The sequence below is a fragment of the Solanum lycopersicum genome, chromosome 5 (genome assembly GCF_036512215.1).
Source record: "Solanum lycopersicum chromosome 5, SLM_r2.1".
NCBI lineage: Eukaryota > Viridiplantae > Streptophyta > Magnoliopsida > Solanales > Solanaceae > Solanum > Solanum lycopersicum.
This window is the reverse complement of record NC_090804.1, coordinates 12,570,637-12,593,333: the sequence shown is the minus strand read 5'-3', so window position 1 is coordinate 12,593,333 and position 22,697 is coordinate 12,570,637. Positions and strand designations below refer to the sequence as shown.

At 27.9% G+C, this 22,697-nt stretch overlaps 1 protein-coding gene and 1 pseudogene across 1 annotated transcript; one reads left to right on the top strand and one right to left on the bottom strand.

Moving 5' to 3' along the window:
• Positions 1-6,025: 6,025 nt before the first annotated feature.
• On the bottom strand, positions 6,026-9,522 carry LOC138348523 (uncharacterized). The gene has a single exon (XM_069297935.1). It carries the CDS (start codon positions 9,367-9,369, stop codon positions 8,164-8,166), a length of 1,206 nt encoding a protein of 401 aa, XP_069154036.1. The 5' UTR covers positions 9,370-9,522; the 3' UTR covers positions 6,026-8,163.
• LOC138348522 (uncharacterized) lies at positions 6,086-7,327 on the top strand (annotated as a pseudogene).
• Positions 9,523-22,697: the final 13,175 nt, after the last annotated feature.

Below are 22,697 nucleotides of genomic sequence, written 5' to 3'. Positions count from 1 at the left end.
CTAATGATGTTCAAGTCATCAACATACACAACTATTATAACAAATTCAGATTCTGACCATTTCATAAATTCAAGGACAGTTAGGGTCATTCTTTTTGTACCCTTTGTTTACTTTATTATTTCAATCCATATAAGGATTCTTGAAGCTTTATTGAAAAGTTTCTTTCAAACTTTTATATACTTCAGACACCTTAATTGCTTCAATGGTTTTCATATAACCTTCAGTATTGTCTAGCTAGACATGATAATTATTCATTATATACATTTAAGTTTTCATATATTATCAAATCAAAACAAATCTCATTGCATCCACCATAGGAGAAAACATCTCCAATAATGTCACGATTTTTGCGATAAACCTTTATGCCCCAAGGCACAAGCCGTACTTGATATCTTATGGTTATACCATAGCATTAAGAGGTTGGAAGGAATAAAATTTTTAGCAAAAATGAATAAAATGAGTACCTATTTAATAGATGATGATAATAACTACAAGATATCACTACTCTATATATTAAAAGATCTGAGTACTGATATAAAAAGAGAAATTTATGACAAATTGGTAACATATGAGATAATAGAAATAACAACCCAAGGTTGGACTGAGTTAACCATACAAAGTACACAAGATGAGCTTTATTATGACATGTATGATTTATATGATGATTTAGATATTGAAGATTAAATAAGACTGAATATTGGCTAAGGCGATATGGTAGAAATTACAGGTTAAAAAAGATTAAATATCCAGATAAAGTAAGTAAACTTTTTAAAATATTATATAAAAATTATGATGGATAAAAATAAAAATACTAAAATAAAAAGAACCAAGATAGATAAAAAGGTAAGAAAAATATGGAAAAAATAAAACCTTTATACATGGAATATAAACTATTACAATTAACTAAAGCAAGTAATAATGAAAAAGATCATTTAATAAATATAATTTCAAACACAGAATACAAATATGTTTGTTATTTGAAAAAACAGTATGAACAAAGAAATTTATAAACAACAATTAATAGAAAAAATAATGGAAAGTAACTGAAAAAGAACAAGAATTACAACATAGAAAAAGAAGGCTAGAAAAAAATATATTAGCAGAAGTATGTAATAAATCAATACTAGCACAAAGAAAAGTTATATTTATGTTAGAATCAGAATTAGATTGTCTTGAATATGAGTTACAACATAATATAATACATAAATTATAATGAATAAAGAAGAATTTGCAGTAGACGAAAAAACATATGAAAATCAAGACGGAATGATAATAAAAATAATATTTTCAAATCTAGGAAGAAGATATAAAAAGATAGGAAATAATCTATACTTAATGTTAGAAAAAGAAACAGCAAAATTAGAGGATAGTTTAACAGCTATGATAAGAATAACAAAAGAAAATGAAGAAATAGGCAAATCAAAAGAAATTGAAAAAATAAAAATACAAGCAAAACAAGAAGTACAACAATTAGAAGAAATAAAAAATACAAGAATAAGTGAATTAGAAAAAGAATTAGTTAGGTTAAAATTATTATATGAAAATAAGCAAAAACAAAAGGAAAAAGATAAAGAGCTTGAATTAACTAATGAAATAAAAGAAATGGAACAAAAATTAAATGAAGATATTGAGGTAAATAAAGTAAATGAAATAGATGAAAATGAAAATGACCAAAAATCAGAAATAAGTGACATAAGTGAGACATATACAGAAATCTTAGAACAGACAAATAAAATAAAAAAATTGGAAATAAACACAGGAGATATGAATAGACCTAGTACGTCAAGAGTAAAAACCCCAGATAATAGTCCCAGAAATAGCCCTAGAAGTAGTCCTAGGTGGACACCACCAACTTATTATACAGAAAGTTATCAACAATCAAATAGAAATAATGCAATATGGAACAGTAGATTAAATAAAAATTGGATACCGAAACCAATAAGTGAACAATATAATTTCTTAGATTTAGATTGTGTCACAGACATAAATAAAACAATATTACTATGGACAGGAAATATATCCAAACAGTTAATAGATAACAAAATAGAAACAACAAAAACACCGAGATACATAGAAAGAACATTCATAGTAACAACAAAATTATGGATAGAAAATCTACCCCCAGAAAGTTTAGAAGTACTTAGAAATGATAAGAAAATGGATGGATCCCCATGAGCAACAAATATAGATATACTAGACAAATATGAATCAGCAATAAGAAGTGAATTTGGAGGTATGACCACGGATATAAGAGAACAAAATAGGGAAAAAAATAATAAATAGACAACTTATGACAAAATTAGCTATATGTAAAATGTGTTATATAGAAGAATATACTTGTGCATTCAAAGAATATTACTACAAAGCTAAATACAATTAGACGAAGCAAAAGAAATAAGAAAACAATATTTTACAAAATTACCAGAACCATTTAGTACAAAAATAATAAAGGATTGGAATAATGAAGGAATGATAGATACTTTAGGAGCTAGAATAAAATTTCTATCTCAATGGTTTACACAATTATGTGAGAACCAAAAAGAAAAATTAAAAATGAAAAAAGTACTAAATAAAAATTTATCATGTTGTAAAAATAAAATAGCACCACAGTTTGAGTGTACAAATAAAAAACAAAAATTCAGAAGATGTAAAAATTATAGAAAAAATAAAACTAAGTATAAATATAAACAACCAAGACGAAGGTATTATGTAAAAAACTATAAAATGAAAAGATCATATAGACCTAAAAGAAAAATATCTCAATGTATATGTTATAATTGCGGAAAGATAGGACACATAGCTAGAGACTGTAAATTACCTAAAAATCCAAAAAGAAAACAAATTGCAGAAATAGTTATAGATAATAACGAATATATGCAACTAGAATACATAGACTATGAACTAAGTGAAAAAGATAGTATATATGAAGTATCAGATATAGAAACTGAAAATGGAGAAGAAGATAATGAAATAGAAGAAGAAGAAATATAATGTCTGAAAACGAAATAATATCTAAAGAGAATTATGAAGATGAAGAATCATCACACCAAAAAATTATATTTGATAATACACTTTTTGAACAAATAAAAGGAAAAGAATTAGATTTGAGTGTTGAAAAAATATTTGACATACCTATACTAAAAAACTGGTTTAAAAGGCAGAAAGAAGAATACTATGTAGTTAGTCAAAAAGAACACATCATATACGGTAAATATACAAGCGGAAAAGCATATATACCTATAATAAGCAAACGAATAATAAATAAAGAAATACAAAACATAAAAAATAAAGAAGCTATAAAATATGTACATTTAGGAGGAACGGAAATACTAATAAAAGCTTGTTTCAGAGAAGAAATAGATACACCTATTGAAATATATTTAGCAGATGATAGAATAAAACATCCTATAGAAAAAAGTGTAATAAGTGCAGTTAAAGGAAATTTAATATACCAAAAATTTAAATTTATAATAAGTGCTAATTATACAGTAGCATTAACAGATACAAATATAGATAAATCATTAGTATTATATTGGAAAATGTCAGGAATAAAGTTAGCACCAGGAAGTAAGGTATTCACAGCAAGATGTAAAAATCTATATATATTAACAACAAAACATAAAATAACAGCAAGAAATAAAATAGATAAAATAAAAATAGAAAATCCTTTTGAAAAAATAATTACTGTAATAGACAATAATGACTATAGCTATAAAGAAATTGACATAGAAGAAGATTTAGAAATTGTAAAAGAAAGATTAAGCACTTCAAGCATACCAAATACATTAACAAGAGCTTCCTCATCAAGAATAAGTTCATCTAAAAGAAAATATGAAATATCACAAGATTTAGAAGAAATAACAATATATCATTATTTTATAACAGGAATAATGGACCAGAGAAAATATAAAATCCTGATAAACACAGGACAAAAAGAAAATCATATAAAAAGAGAACTAGTATTAGAAGAAGAAATTATGAAAACAGGACACATATGCCCTGGATTACCTAGTGAAATAGTAAATACAAATGAAGAGACAACAGAAAAAGAAATAATTATAGGAGGAATTCCATTAAAAATACAATTTAAGATATATGAAGGAAATCATAATATCACATTAGGAATTAAATGGTTAGAAAAGGTTAAACCATACAGCATAGAAAATGAACAATTAACAATAACTTGTCAAAATAAGAAAATAATTATAAAAAGAACCAAAAATGATTAATGAAAATACTTGTACTTGCAAAAATTATTGTAGAAGGATATCACAACAGATATTATACACCTAAGATAGATACAGGAGCAGAAGCGAATATATGTAAATATAATTGCTTACCAGAAGATAAATGGGAAAAATTAAAAACACCTATGGTAGTAACAGAATTTAATAATGAAGGACGTATGATCAAATATAAAGCAAAAAATATAAAAATACAAATATGGGATAAAATACTAACAATAGAAGAAATGTATAATTTCGAATTTACCACAAAAGATATGTTATTAGAAATGCCATTTTTAGATAGATTTTACCCACATATAATAACAAAAACACACTGGTGGCTTACTACGCCATGTGGCCATAAAATAGGAGCAAAAAGAGTAAAAAATAAACAACGAAAATCTATATAATGGATTAAAGGTAGTGAAAAAATAAACCAGGAGATGGAAAATATAAGTGAAAAACAAATATCACAACTAGAAATCATTATATTTGTAATAGACAAAGTTAAAATAATCAATGAACAACTAGAACAATTATATAATGAAGACCCATTACAAGGATGAGAAAAACATAAAACAAAAGTAAAAATTGAACTAATAGATGAAAATAGTATAATAACACAAAAACCGTTAAAATATAACTTTGATGATTTACAAGAATTTAAAATACATATAAATGAATTACTGGAAAAAATTACATACAAGAAAGTAACAGTAAACATACAAGCCCAGCATTTATAGTAATAAAACACAGTGAACAAAAAAGAGGTAAAAGTAGAATGGTTATTGACTACAGAAATTTAAATGCTAAAACTAAAACATATAACTACCCAATATCTAATAAAATACTTAAAATAAGACAAATACAAGGATATAATTATTTTAGTAAATTTGGATGTAAATCAGGATTTTACCATCTAAAATTAGAAGAAGAATCTAAACAATTAACAGCATTCACAGTACTGCAAGGATTCTATGAATGGAATGTATTACCATTTGGATATAAAAATGCACCAGGTAGATATCAACATTTTATGGACAACTATTTTAACCAATTAGAAAACTGTATCATATATACAGATGATATATTATTATACTCCAAAACACAAGATGAACATATAAGATTATTAGAAAAACTCATACATATAATCAAACATTCAGGCATAAGTTTAAGTAAAAGTAAAGCAGAAATTATAAAACCACAGATAGAATTTCTAGGAATACAAATAGATAAAAATGGAATAAAAATGCAAACTCACATAATACAATAAATAATTACTATTGATGAAAATATAGATACAAAGAAGAAATTACAATCATTTTTAGGATTAGTAAACTAAGTAAGAGAATATATACCAAAACTAGCACAACATTTAAAACCACTATATAAAAAACTCAAAAAAGATATTGAATATCATTTTGACAATAAAGATAAAGAACACATAAAAAATATTTAAAAATTATGCAAAAAACTATCAAAATTATATTTTCCTGATGAAAATAAAGAGTTTACTTATATTGTTGAAACAGACTCGAGTGATCATAGTTATGGAGGAGTTTTAAAATACATATATAACAAAGAAAAAATAGAACATCATTGTAGATATTATTCAGGATCTTATACAGAAGCACAAATAAAATGGGAAATAAATAGAAAACAATTATTTGCATTATATAAATGTTTATTAGCATTTGAACCATATATAGTTTACAATAAATTTATTGTAAGAAAAAATAACACACAAGTAAAATGGTGGATAACAAAAAAGTTAGATGATTCAGTTACAACAAAAGAAATAAGGAGATTGGTATTGAATATATTAAATTTTACATTTACAATTGAAATTATAAAAACTGATGAAAATCTCGTTGCAGATTACCTATCAAGAAAAAGGAACACGAACTGAACCAGATACAACAGAAGAAATACTCAAAGCTATTACTACACTTTCTACGAAAGTAGACAGTATGAGTAAAGAGTTACAAAATTTAAAAACTAAAAGTGAGCAGCATGACTATAAATATGCGGAGCTATGTCGATCGGAAGACACAAAAATTCCAGAGCTACAAGGAGACGATGGGAAACTCCTTAAAACCCATAACAATGTTTGTTTAAATGCAGCTACAGCCAGCACATCTACAGCAGGACAATCTACAAAAAAGGAAGAGAATAAGGTAAAATATACAAATACAAATTTGAATAAACTATTCTCAAAACCATACACTCCTCAAAATACCCAAATAGATATATTTGTTACCCCACAAACAAATACTTATAAAGCCAGCCTAGACTCTCAAAAACAGACATATAATTACATCACAAGAACATACATAGAATATATACACAGAGTACAAACATTTCTAAACCTAAACCCCAGAGCCAAAGAAACAAAAAACCCAACTGAAGACTATATAACCCAATATTTACAAGGATACAATAAGCTAATTGCACAACCAGGAACCAACCAAAATCTAGTAGCAACCTGCTACAACTACGGATTATTAAGTACTGTATATACAATAACGGGAGACGAGATATCAAAGATACAGTAATTATATAAAGCCTTTTTACAATATAAAAGAGTAACTAAAGGGACTCTTTTTTACATAAAGTTTTACGCAGCTACAGCAGAGATACTATATGACGAAGTTAAACCTACAATACAAGCTATAAAAATTGGAGTTACAAGAGAAATGATAATCCCAGGAAAAATAGATATCCAAGAAGAAATACAAAAAGTGGATATTCCAGAATTTTATGCAAATAAAAGAACTATCGAAATAGCTACTATACTAAATGAGATGACAAATAATTACATAAACAAAAATGCAATTTGGACATATTACAACAGAGACCAGACAATCATCTACTCAAATTGCAGAGAAATTAGAATAGCAGATATGGAAGATCTAAGACAATGGATATTGAGCTTGCTAAAGCCAGAACAAATACTTACAACAAGAGCTATACGAAAGAATTTTATTTCAGCCAATTTGATGACAAGATATTGCAAATTAATAGGACAAAAATATCCTGACCATATATGTTCAAAATGTGAAGGAGAAGACAATTATGTGCCAGACGTCCAACTAGAATAAAAGATGTGAAGAACAAGATATTGGAAAGAAAGCAAGAAGAAAACTACATAAAGATATATGTACAAATTAGGTCATAGTCATTGTCGGTCATTTGACCAAAGTTTATTTTATTTTCTTGTAAAAAATCGTAAAGTCAATAGTGTCAGTATGTCTTTATCGTAAATAGTAAGAGTCAAGTAACTGTGTAAATAGTAAGAGTCAAGTTACTGTGTAAATAGTAAAGGCCAATTGTCTTTTGATAAAGATGAAAGGTCATTATGTATGTCTATATAAGGGGCATTTGCCTTCATAAATAAAACACACCTCTTCCACTACTCTCTTCTCTCTCTTTACGCTTCCACCCCAAAATTGTTTTTGCTAAAAATTTTATTCCTTCCAACCTCTTAATGGATTATACTTTATTTATTATGAAATAATAATGATTTAATAATCATCTTGTCTAGTCACTACTACAGCTTTCTTCTTTGGTTAGTTACCCTAACAGTGCCTCAACTTTGTTTACTCCCCTAAATGGCTTCCTTGCCTACCGGTTTCAATCTTAGGATGGCTTAGTCTGGGCATACTTATTCAGAGAATATTTCTGTAGCAAACCTTCTAAAGATGTTTATTAGAGCATTATTAAGTCATGATAAACAATTATAATCAACAAGAGATTTTAAGGAATAAATTTATTTAGCTACTCATAAATTTAAGAGAGTATACCTGATTTTGTAGATCTATAGCTCCAGATTCTTCCATAGTTATTAGCTTAATTAATTAACTAGCTAGCTCTAATACCAATTTTGGGGTGGAAGCGTAAAGAGAGAGAAGAGAGTAGTGGAAGAGGTGTGTTTTATTTATGAAGGCAAATGCCCCTTATATAGACATACATAATGACCTATTAATTTGCAATATCTTGTCATCAAATTGGCTGAGATAAAATTCTTTCGTATAGCTCTTGTCGTAGGTATTTGTTCTGGCTTTAGCAAGCTCAATATCCATTGTCTTAGATCTTCCATATCTGCTATTCTAATTTCTCTGCAATTTGAGTAGATGATTGTCTGGTCTCTGTTGTAATATGTCCAAATTGCATTTTCGTTTATGTAATTATTTGTCATCTCATTTAGTATAGTAGCTATTCCGATAGTTCTTTTAGTTGCATAAAATTCTGGAATATCCACTTTTTGTATTTCTTCTTGGATATCTATTTTTTCTGGGATTATCATTTCTCTTGTAAGTCCAATCTTTATAGCTTGTACTGTTGGTTTAACTTCTTCATATAGTATCTCTGCTGTTGCTGCGTAAAACATTATGTAAAAAAGAGTCCCTTTAGTTACTCTTTTATATTGTAAAAAGGCTTTATATAATTTCGGTATCTTTGATATCTCGTCTCCCATTATTGTATATACAGTACTTAATAATCCGTAGTTGTAGCAGGTTGCTACTAGATTTGGGTTGGTTCCTGGTTGTGCAATTAGCTTATTGTATCCTTGTAAATATTGGGTTATATAGTCTTCAGTTGGGTTTTTTGTTTCTTTGGCTCTGGGGTTTAGGTTTAGAAATGTTTGTACTCTGTGTATATTTTCTATGTATGTTCTTGTGATGTAATTATATGTCTGTTTTTTAGAGTCTAGGCTGGCTTTATAGGTATTTGTTTGTGGGGTAACAGATATATCTTTTTGGGTATTTTGAGGAGTGTATGGTTTTGAGAATAGTTTATTCAAATTTGTATTTGTATATTTTACCTTATTCTCCTCCTTTTTTGTAGATTGTCCTGCTGTAGATGTGCTGGCTGTAGCTGCATTTAAACAAACATTGTTATGGGTTTTAAGGAGTTTCCCACCGTCTCCTTGTAGCTCTGGAATTTTTGTGTCTTCCGATCGACATAGCTCCGCATATTTATAGTCATGCTGCTGACTTTTAGTTTTCAAATTTTGTAACTCTTTACTCATACTGTCTACTTTCGTCAAGAGTGTAGTAATAGCTTTGAGTATTTCTTCTGTTGTATCTGGTTCAGTTCGTGTTCCTTTTTCTTGATAGGTAATCTGCAACGAGATTTTCATCAGTTTTTATAATTTCAATTGTAAATGTAAAATTTAATATATTCAATACCGATCTCCTTATTTCTTTTGTTGTAACTGAATCATCTAACTTTTTTGTTATCCACCATTTTACTTGTGTGTTATCTGTTCTTACAATAAATTTATTGTAAACTATATATGGTTCAAATGCAAATAAACATTTATATAATGCAAATAATTGTTTTCTATTTATTTCCCATTTTATTTGTGCTTCTGTATAAGATCCTGAATAATATCTACAATGATGTTCTATTTTTTCTTTGTTATATATGTATTTTAAAACTCCTCCATAACTATGATCACTCGAGTCTGTTTCAACAATATAAGTAAACTCTTTATTTTCATCAGGAAAATATAATTTTGGTAGTTTTTTTGCATAATTTTTAAATATTTTTTATGTGTTCTTTATCTTTATTGTCAAAATGATATTCAATATCTTTTTTGAGTTTTTTATATAGTGGTTTTAAATGTTGTGCTAGTTTTGGTATATATTCTCTTACTTGGTTTACTAGTCCTAAAAATGATTGTGATTTCTTCTTTGTATCTATATTTTCATCAATAGTAATTATTTTTTGTACTATGTGAGTTTGCATTTTTATTCCATTTTTATCTATTTGTATTCCTAGAAATTCTATCTGTGGTTTCATAATTTCTGCTTTACTTTTACTTAAACTTATGCCTGAATGTTTGATTATATGTATGAGTTTTTCTAATAATCTTATATGTTCATCTTGTGTTTTGGAGTATAATAATATATCATCTGTATATATGATACAGTTTTCTAATTGGTTAAAATAGTTGTCCATAAAATGTTGATATCTACCTGGTGCATTTTTATATCCAAATGGTAATACATTCCATTTATACAATCCTTGCGGTACTGTGAATGCTGTTAATTGTTTAGATTCTTCTTTTAATTTTAGATGGTAAAATCCTGATTTACAGTCAAATTTACTAAAATAATTATATCCTTGTATTTGTCTTATTTTAAGTATTTTATTAGGTATTGAGTAGTTATATGTTTTAGTTTTGGCATTTAAATTTCTGTAGTCAATAACCATTCTACTTTTACCTCTTTTTTGTTCACTGTGTTTTATTACTATAAATGTTGGGCTTGTATGTTTACTGTTACTTTCTTGTATGTAATTTTTTTCCAGTAATTCATTTATATGTATTTTAAATTCTTGTAAATCATCAAAGTTATATTTTAACGGTTTTTGTGTTATTATACTATTTTCATCTATTAGTTCAATTTTTACTTTTGTTTTATGTTTTTTCCATCCTTGTAATGGGTCTTCATTATATAATTGTTCTAGTTGTTCATTGATTATTTTAACTTTGTCTATTACAAATATAATGATTTTTAGTTGTGATATTTGTTTTTCACTTATATTTTCCATCTCCTGGTTTATTTTTTCACTACCTTTAATCCATTCTATAGATTTTCGTTGTTTAGTTTTTACTCTTTTTGCTCCTATTTTATGGCCACATGGCATAGTAAGCCACCAGTGTGTTTTTGTTATTATATGTGGGTAAAATCTATCTAAAAATGGCATTCCTGATAACATATCTTTTGTGGTAAATTCGAAATTATACATTTCTTCTATTGTTAGTATTTTATCCCATATTTGTATTTTTATATTTTTTTGCTTTATATTTGATCATACTTCCTTCATTATTAAATCCTGTTACTACCATAGGTGTTTTTAATTTTTCCCATTTATCTCCTGGTAAGCAATTATATTTACATATATTCGCTTCTGCTCCTGTATCTATCATAGGTGTATAATATCTGTTGTGATATCCTTCTACAATAATTTTTGCAAGTACAAATATTTTCATTAATCATTTTTGGTTCTTTTTATAATTATTTTCTTATTTTGACAAGTTATTGTTAATTGTTCATTTTCTATGTTGTATGGTTTAACCTTTTCTAACCATTTAATTCCTAATGTGATATTATGATTTCCTTCATATATCTTAAATTGTATTTTTAATGGAATTCCTCCTATAATTATTTCTTTTTCTGTTGTCTCTTCATTTGTATTTACTATTTCACTAGGTAATCCAGGACATATGTGTCCTGTTTTCATAATTTCTTCTTCTAATACTAGTTCTCTTGTTATATGATTTTCTTTTTGTCCTGTGTTTATCAGGATTTTATATTTTCTCTGGTCCATTATTCCTGTTATAAAATAATGATATATTGTTATTTCTTCTAAATCTTGTGATATTTCATATTTTCTTTTAGATGAACTTATTCTTGATGAGGAAGCTCTTGTTAATGTATTTGGTATGCTTGAAGTTCTTAATCTTTCTTTTACAATTTCTAAATCTTCTTCTATGTTAATTTCTTTATAGCTATAATCATTATTGTCTATTACAGTAATTATTTTTTCAAAAGGATTTTCTATTTTTATTTTATCTATTTTATTTCTTGCTGTTATTTTATGTTTTGTTGTTAATATATATAGATTTTTACATCTTGCTGTGAATACCTTACTTCCTGGTGCTAACTCTATTCCTGACATTTTCCAATATAACACTAATGATTTATCTATATTTGTATCTGTTAATGCTACTGTATAATTACCACTTATTATAAATTTAAATTTTTGGTATATTAAATTTCCTTTAACTGCACTTATTACACTTTTTTCTATAGGATGTTTTATTCTATCATCTGCTAAATATATTTCAATAGGTGTATCTATTCCTTCTCTGAAACAAGCTTTTATTAGTATTTCTGTTCCTCCTAAATGTACATATTTTATAGCTTCTTTATTTTTTATGTTTTGTATTTCTTTATTTATTATTCGTTTGCTTATTATAGATATATATGCTTTTCCGCTTGTATATTTACCGTCTATGATGTGTTCTTGTTGACTAACTACATAGTATTTTTCTTTCTGCCTTTTAAACCAGTTTTAGTATAGGTATGTCAAGTATTTTTTCAACACTCAAATCTAATTCTTTTCCTTTTATTTGTTCAAAAAGTGTATTATCAAATGTAATTTTTTGGTGTGATGATTCTTCATCTTCATAATTCTCTTTAGATATTATTTCGTTTTCAGACATTATATTTCTTCTTCTTCTATTTCATTATCTTCTTCTCCATTTTCAGTTTCTATATCTGATACTTCGTATATACTATCGTTTTCACTTAATTCATAGTCTATATATTCTATTTGCATATATTCGTCATCATCTATAACTATTTCTGCAATTTGTTTTCTTTTTGGATTTTAGGTAATTTACAATCTCTAGCTATGTGTCCTGTCTTTCCACAATTATAACATGTACATTGAGATATTTTTCTTTTAGGTCTATATGATCTTTTCATTTTATAGTTTTTTACATAATACCTTCGTCTTGGTTGTTTATATTTATACTTAGTTTTATTTTTTCTATAATTTTTATATCTTCTGGATTTTTGTTTTTTATTTGTACACCCAAACTGTGGTGCTATTTTATTTTTACAACATGATAAATTTTTATTTAGTACTTTTTCCATTTTTAATTTTTCTTTTTGGTTCTCACATAATTGTGTAAACCATTGAGATAGAAATTTTATTCTAGCTCCTAAAGTATCTACCATTCCTTCATTATTCCAATCCTTTATTATTTTTGTACTAAATGGTTCTGGTAATTTTGTAAATTATTGTTTTCTTTTGCTTCGTCTAAATTGTATTTAGCTTTGTAGTAATATTCTTTGAATGCACAAGTATATTCTTCTATATAACACATTTTACATATAGCTAATTTTGTCATAAGTTGTCTATTTATTATTTTTTCCCTATTTTGTTCTCTTATATCCGTGGTCATACCTCCAAATTCACTTCTTATTGCTGATTCATATTTGTCTAGTATATCTATATTTGTTGCTGATGGGGATCCATCCATTTTCTTATCATTTCTAAGTACTTCTAAACTTTATGGGGGTAGATTTTCTATTCATAATTTTGCTGTTCCTATGAATGTTCTTTCTATGTATCTCGGTGTTTTTGTTGTTTCTATTTTGTTATCTATTAACTGTTTGGATATATTTCCTGTCCATAGTAATATTGCTTTATTTATGTCTGTGACACAATCTAAATCTAAGAAATTATATTGTTCACTTATTGGTTTCGGTATCCAATTTTTGTTTAATCTACTGTTCCATATTGCATTATTTCTAACTGATTGTTGATAACTTTCTGTATAATAAGTTGGTGGTGTCCACCTAGGACTACTTCTAGGGCTATTTCTGGGACTATTATCTGGGGGTTTTACTCTTGACGTACTAGGTTTATTCATATCTCCTGTGTTTATTTCCAATTTTTTTATTTTATTTGTCTGTTCTAAGATTTCTGTATATGTCTCACTTATGTCACTTATTTCTAATTTTTGCTCATTTTCATTTTCATCTATTTCATTTACTTCATTTACCTCAATATCTTCATTTAATTTTTGTTCCATTTCTTTTATTTCATTAGTTAATTCAAGTTCTCTATCTTTTTCCTTTTGTTTTTGTTTATTTTCATATAATAATTTTAACCTAGCTAATTCTTTTTCTAATTCACTTATTCTTGTGTTTTTTATTTCTTCTAATTGTTGTACTTCTTGTTTTGCTTGTATTTTTATTTTTTCAATTTCTTTTGATTTGTCTATTTCTTCATTTTCTTTTGTTATTCTTATCATAGCTGTTAAACTACCTCTAATTTTGATGTTTCTTTTTCTAACATTAAGTATAGATTATTTCCTATCTTTTTATATCTTCTTCCTAGATTTGAAAATATTATTTTTATTATCATTCCGTCTTGATTTTCATATGTTTTTTCGTCTACTGCAAATTCTTCTTTATTCATTATAATTTATGTATTATATTATGTTGTAACTCATATTCAAGACAATCTAATTCTGATTCTAACATAAATATAACTTTTTTTTGTGCTAGTATTGATTTATTACATACTTCTGCTAATATATTTTTTTCTAGCCTTCTTTTTCTATGTTGTAATTCTTGTTCTTTTTCAGTTATTTTTTTCATTATTTTTTCTATTAATTGTTGTTTATAAATTTCTTTGTTCATACTGTTTTTTCAAATAACAAACATATTTGTATTCTGTGTTTGAAATTATATTTATTAAATGATCTTCTTCATTATTACTTGCTTTAGTTAATTGTAATAGTTTATATTCCATATATAAAGGTTTTAATTTTTTCCATATTTTTCTTACCTTTTTATCTATCTTGGTTCTTTTTATTTTAGTATTTTTATTTTTATCCATCATAATTTTTTATATAATATTTTAAAAATCTTACTTAATTTATCTGGATATTTAATCTTTTTTAACCTGTAATTTCTACCATATCGCCTTAGCCAATATTCAGTCATATTTAATCTCCAATATCTAAATCATCATATAAATCATACATGTCATAATAAAGCTCATCTTGTATACTTTGTATGGTTAACTCAGTCCAACGTTGGGTTGTTATTTCTATTATCTCATATGTTACCAATTTGTCATAAATTTCTCTTTTTATATCAGTACTCAGATCTTTTAATATATAGAGTAGTAATATCTTGTAGTTATTATCATCATCTATTAAATAGGTACTCATTTTATTTATTTTTGCTAAAAAATTTATTCCTTCCAACCTCTTAATGGATTATACTTTATTTATTATGAAATAATAATGATTTAATAATCATCTTGTCTAGTCACTACTACAGCTTTCTTCTTTGGTAAGTTACCCTAACAGCGCCTCAACTTTGTTTACTCCCCTAAACAGCTTTCTTGCCTACCGGTTTCAACCTTAGGATGGCATAGCCTGGGCATACTTATTCAGAGAATATTTCTGTAGCAAACCTTCTAAAGATGTTTATTAGAGCATTATTAAGTCATGATAAACAATTATAATCAACAAGAGATTTTCAGGAATAAATTTATTTAGCTACTCATAAATTTAAGAGAGTATACCTGATTTTGTAGATTTATAGCTCCAGATTCTTCCATAGTTATTAGCTTAATTAATTAACTAGCTAGCTCTGATATCAATTTTGGGATGGAAGCGTAAAGAGAGAGAAGAGAGTAGTGGAAGAGGTGTGTTTTATTTATGAAGGCAAATGCCTCTTATATAGACATACATAATGACCTTTCAGTTTTGTACCCCACTAACATTATACCTGATTTATGGACTATCAGTTCAAAAAGTTACTTTTCTAAGTGAAACAAAATATACTTGAATCATGCATTTTATTTGACCAATTATTTATCTGTCCACACTCTATGACAAATTTGAATTAAAGATCATCGTCACAAATTATATCATTGAGCGCTACCTCATATCAAAGATACTGTCGACAGTTATTTGATATCAATTACAACAAGACATACTTATCGAGATCTCTTCATTTTCATCATTTTTCATGTAGTTGAACCTTTTTTCAAGGTTTTATGAAGTGTTACATCGTAGTGCTCTATTATATTACTTGTCTTATTATATAACCATATTGATCATTAGCTCCTCTCATTCTTCAAGGAATTTTACGTTAGGAATCGATTAGTCTATTACTCTTCAGGCTTATCATAGACTTTGTCCTTCAAGGACTTCTCATTGGATCATTTGCAGCTGAATTATAACATAGGGTCAGTAAATTCATCTGGCAATATATTTGCAACATTATGCAAAAGAATTATCACTTGAACTTCAAGTTCACATTTTCTTTAACGAGAATCTAGATAATTCATAATTAACCTCACACATACTTTTCATTTGCCAATCACCTCTCCCCTTAATGTTAGAAAATTTAACATTCTTCCCAACCTTATTTGAGAATTCATCTTTGTGCGTGGTAGAACAATTAAAATCATAACTGCACATTCAACATTTTAGATTAAAATATTATTTGGTTCTTGACCCTAAACCAATTTTAATGGTGAAACCTTATTGACTTGATGCATACATGTGTTTCTACATGTTAAATAAAATTATCTCATACCAAATCTTATTTAGGAGTTTTGTTTTCATAATCATGATTTAGCTATAATTGGAGGCATACAATTTTTTCTAAATCAACCAGCATTATCAATATAATTTCATAGTTTGAAACTGTGCTCTTAATTTAACAATTTGAGCAAACAACCTTACAAACACCAATTTGTATGTTGACAATAAAACAAATGTGATCATCGTATAGATGTATACATCATATAGTTGTAAATGATCCACAGGCAGGTGAATGAGCCCATAATTCACCTTTTAATATGTTCCAAAAATTTCAGGGAGTGCAATCTCAACCTTAGCTGGTACAATGGTACGATGACCAAATTATCAGAGAATAAGCAACACAAGATAATTTTTGATGAATATTTGATTTCTTCAGTATACAACTATGTGAACTCTCAATTATTATTGCATCATATTTTAATCGGAATGACCAACCGATCATGTCAATTGATCCTTATTTCAGTATATTTTCATTTTACTTTTACATGTGATTTCATCAGTATGTCCATGTTGTGTATGACAAACAAGAGGAAACAATGGGTAAACTTTTGCATAAATATTTATAACTCAGTTCAATTGTAGTAATTTGAAGATAATTAAATCTTTTCTTAATTTATAGTCTCAATATTTCTTTTCAATTCATCCGAAACTTAAAAAGTTTTTTTTAGACTTATACAAGTCCATTATTATTCCTCTATAATAATATAACTTGTTAGAGCTTGATATTAATTTTGTGTACTATCACATATTGTATGACACCATTCCTATGGTGAGCATCTCCTTCAAGGAGGAAATTATATTATTATTGTCATGGTCAAAAGCATTACGAACAAGACATGTTTCTTGTTTTACTTTTGTTGTACCATAGGTACACAACCAATGATAAATTTGTACTGCCATACAATAATATCATTTTGGTCATGACCACAACATTATAGGAAAAATTATTTCTTTCTTTTGCCCTTTTGATAGTTCACAATAAACATATCATAATATTTATAGGCAAAAATAATGTTATGCCAAATAAAATTTATTTATTTATCTCAAACCTCGCGTAGAGGTGAGTTGTGGCATATTTTCAACCACAAATGAATATATTATTATTCATATATTTGTTTTTTCATATTTTGACACATTCACTTTTTAGAATTTATTATATTTCCATGACATACCTCAAAATTACTTTGAAAGGTTAAATGTACCACCACTTTATCTTCTTTTCTTTTGATGGTTAATTTATAAACTTATCAAATAAGGTTGCATGACAACCACATGTCCAATGACCTTTCATAACTTTTGATGATAAAATTATTTTCACCATTTGAAGGACTATTTGAAGAACTCATATAATTCTTCTTTTATAATCACCACAATAATTACAATTATAATTATGTCCTTCCATGCTTACAATTATTTTTCGTCTTTCAGACTTATTATCCACTGTTACCATATTCATACGATAGAATGGAGCAAATCAACTTCCGCGTTTCAAAGTTATCATACATTGCTATCACATTCTTTTCAAGAAATGGAGCAAATTCGATGGGACAAATTTCATGACTTATCATCAAAGCCTAAGTCATCATTTTATCATCATTATAGTGTATTGAGACTCAAACTCAATGTCTTATCCATAAGACACTTTATGCCATAATTTTATGAGATTAGAACCCAATTCCTTATGATCATGGTGCATCAAAATTCACATTTATGTCTTATCCTCTTGGTGTGATAAAACGTGAATCTACTATCTTATCCTCAAATATTTTTTATTATAGTGCATCTGGACTTTAACCTGATGTATTACCTTTTTAGTGCGATGAGAGTTGTATCCACCATCTTACCCTTAAACAACGGTATAACCGAAGTACAACATGACTTAGCCTTTAAATTTTTTAAAACAATCAAAATAATATTCAAACTCGTGCTATTAAAACTTTATACCTTCTTCCATTTAAGAAATTTTGTATTTATGTCATACTCAACCAATAGTAGTTTATGCTTATGGTTCCTAGTAATTGTTAGTGATGAACACTATAAATCAGAAAAATATTTTAGAAAATACAGATAGACCTGATTTTATGCTTATAATATCTTGATTCTCATAACGAGATAAGTCAAGATATTAGCTAAAGAAAAACTAAAACTCACTCTCAATTGGCTAGAGTCTTGTGCTGATAACGAGTTATAAAATCAAGTTCATAGCAATATATGTATAAAGAGAAGAAGACAAGATTTAGAGATGAGAAAGAAAACTTTTTTTTATTCAATTGTGTCTTCCAAATGGTGAGTGATATCTCTATTTATAGTGTTGAGATATCACTTCCAAAGGTCACAAATTAGTAGACATAGTTATCCAAATGGTTCTTATCACCTTGAAAACATGTAAACATGAATACAATTAAGTCTTGAGTATATCTAAAGGACAATCCACACAATTCAATGGATTTATAACAATTTTTTATATTTAAGTGATATAATTTTTAATTATTTAAATGACATTTACTTTCCATTCATATGTTCCCTTATGAACTTATGCTATTGGATCTATATGACTCGTTCACTTTACGGTTTACATTTATTACGACATTATTTACTATATAAAAATGCATATATATATATATATATACATATATATGTATATATATACATATATATACATATATATACATATATATACATACATATGTATGTATGTATATATATACATACATACATATGTATGTATATATATACATACATACATATGTATGTATATATATACATACATATATATGTGTATATATATACATATATACATATATATATATATATATATATATATATATATATAAATTGATACGATGTGAAAAACAGATCTGACGTGTGTTAGCAGTACATATTTTAAGTGGATTAATTTGTTTCAAGAGAGCTAAAATTTTAATTTGTACCATTTTGATAAAAAAACTTCCAAGTTATTTCTCTTTATCATAATGTATATCTTACATCTAATTTTAGCTCAAAATTTATTACATAATAATTATTTTTCTTGTACATTACACATGTGCGTATACTAGCTTATATTATACTAAAACGTTTACAGTTTTATATTAAATGATTTTGACTTTTGTGATAAGTTGTGAGTTGTGACTTTTGTAATAAGACACAATAAACACATGTTCATACTATTCTTTGTTGTTATAAATAGAAAGTTCAAATGACTAAATCTTTTATTCTTCCATCATACTTTGCAATAATAAATTTCAAGTTGTGAGATATCGATAGTGTCCGTCGTCTCCACCAACAATACTCAACAGTTTCTCCCTTTGAATTGATTGGTTTTTAAGAGTAGTGAATGTTAGAACTCATCTTATTCTTACTTGGTGAATAAAATAGGTAAAAATTGATAAAAAAGGATTATATAATGGATATTTAAGGAAATCAACATTCATCTTATAACTTGAAATTGTCCAGTCAAAGTTAATTTGGGATCAAATGTAAGAGTTAGTAACGCAAACATCCGTGTACCAAGTTGTGTGGTGATATGTTGAATATTTTTGTTTGTGAAGACCATAGACACTATTGATTTCTCACAATCTTGAATTTTATTATATCAAAGTAAGAACCCGCTTAGGTCTTACAATCTTGATCACACTTGTTACATGCTTCAGTAACACTCTTTACTTGAGCAGTCACTCTTGTTTGCTCTCTTTCTTACTTGCTTGGTTGCTTTCTTTCTTTATTGGTTGGTTGCTTACAACTCAAATGGATTACTTCTATTTATAGAAGGTGTTGGAACAATCTGGCTAAGCATATTTTCTACTATATTCTAGAATATTCCTTCAACTACTTAATTCTAGAACTGCCCTATCTAGAACAATTCTAAACTATTCTTTCTAGAATACTCATTCTAGAGATCTTCCTTCAATTCTCCATAACTCCGGAATACTCTAGATTTTTCTTGACTTGTCTTAAGTACATTAAGTTGGTGACGAATTCTTAACACTCCCTGTCAACACCAACTTAATTTTTCCTTTGTGTATGTTATCAGTGATTCTTGCTTTGCAAGCATCATGACGTTCATGCCCTTTAAGAATCTCCTCCTTCATCGGATTATTTCGATCCCTACTCTTTGAAGCTTCTTCTAAGATAGTATCATCTTTACTGTAAACCATCTCTGCTAATGTTGCATTTTATATTTCGCATTTGAGCATTTCAATCGTGTCTTCCTTTTTAGTTGAGGTTGCAGAGCTTTTGGACTTTTTCTTGCAACAGTTGTGGAGTTTCATGTACTCTTGTTTTCCATGAATTATTGTTTCCTCCTTTTAAAAATATCTCCTTTGTGTGTGAGTTATATGTTTCACATACCTTTTGTTCTTGTTCACCCTCACTTCTTTGTCCTTCTTCTTCAAGTTTGTATTGTAGCTCTTATTCCATTTTTTTTGAATCTGGCAAGGACAATTTGTTGTACCACCATGTTGGTGCTTCATCAAGTATGACAGAAGTTGTGTCAATTGGCATGACGTAGATTGATTCTAACCTTCTCCCTTTCATTATTGGTGTGCTTGTAACTTTAAGTTTTGATATACTTTTACGTCATCTGATCCAAACAAGACATAGTTTCCGGAGTTTGTTAGTTGTTATATAGATAATAAGTTCTTATTCATACTTGGTACATGGTAGACATTTTGAAGTTTCACTTGTCTTGAGTTGTAATGAGGCACAAACACCGTCTTGTCAATATGAGTTATTAGCATTTTAAAATTATTTGCAGTTACCACAACTCGAGCACCTTTATATTCACTCGTGTTAATGAACTTTTTCTCATCACCAGTCATGTGATTGGAACATCCTGAATCAACGATCCAATCATGTTCATAATCGACCAATTTCTCACTCACAGTTGCAAGTGCAATCTCCTCTTCTTTGTTAGAGTGACAGGTGACAAGTTCCTTTTGTTGATTAGTTTCTTCAACTGCATAAGACGTCTCAAAATTTCAAACTTCTTCTTTATCTTTCTTATTTTGAATTGAAGTAACTACATTACCTTCAGCTTTCTTGTACCAGTAGTCTCTCACATAATGTCCTCTCTTTTCACGATTGTAGTACTTCTGCATTTGCTGATTTTTTAAGCCTTTCGCCTGCTTGTTTTGTCATTGAGTTCTTTGATGTTGAATCTCTTGGTCTCCCCCTGGTCGTGAGCTTCTCTCCGCTTCTGTTTTTTTATAGGCTTGCCTTTTGCTGAAGAGCGCCTTATCTTCGTCTTTCATAGTAAGACTTGATAATGGATTCCTTGAATCTTCTTCATTTTCCAACAGATTTCCAACTCAGATAAAGTTGATTTTGTGTCCCACACTCGTGTGGCTGTGATAATGCCTTTGTATCCAGCCTTAGCCATGAACAATAATTCTCTTCATTCTTGTCTGTGTGATTTATTATTCTCTGGATCTCATTTTGATATTTTATCTGATAAAGATTTTACCTTTGAGAAGTATTGATTGATTGTCATATTCCGCTGAGAGATCGACAAAAGATCATTTTCAAGCCTTTGTAATCTCGCATCATTCTTCTTTATAAAAATCATCACCAAGGTTTCCCAAGCTTCTTTGGATGTCTTGGAATTCTTAATTCACTATAGAAACTCATCCTTGATGGTTACAGTGAGAGCATACATGGCCTTTCCAACTTTGACCTTCCACCTTTTTGCTGCTTCAACATCTATTTGTGGTGTGTGGTGTCTGATCCACCGATGATATCATGTAATTCCTGACCGAGAAAGTAATATTGCATTCTCGTGCTCAATGATCCGTAGTTGCTTGCATTGAGCTTTTCAACTCTATTGAGAGTGCTTGCAAAGTCTGCCATTGATAAGTGTCTCGCAACTTGTAGCTTCTGACAATAGCTTGTAGGATCTTCTTTAAGTTCCTGCCTTGCTCTTATCCACAAGGCTCTAATAACACTTGTTGAATATTTTTTGGGTGTGGAGACGGCGGGGCACTATCGATTTATCACAATCTTGAATTTTATTATATCAAAGTACGAATCCGCTTCGGTCTTACAATCTTGATCACATTTGTTACTTGCTTCAGTAACACTCTTTACTTCAGCACTCACTCTTATTTGCTCTCTTGCTTACTTGCTTGGTTGTTTTCTTTCTTTCTTGGTTGGTTGCTTACAACTCAAATGGATCACCTCTATTTATAGGAGGTGTTGGAACAATCTAGCTAAGCAGATTTTTCTATCATATTCTTGAATATTCCTTCAACTACTTAATTCTAGAATTACCTTATCTAGAACATTTCTAGACCATCCTTTTTAGAATAATCTTTCTAGAG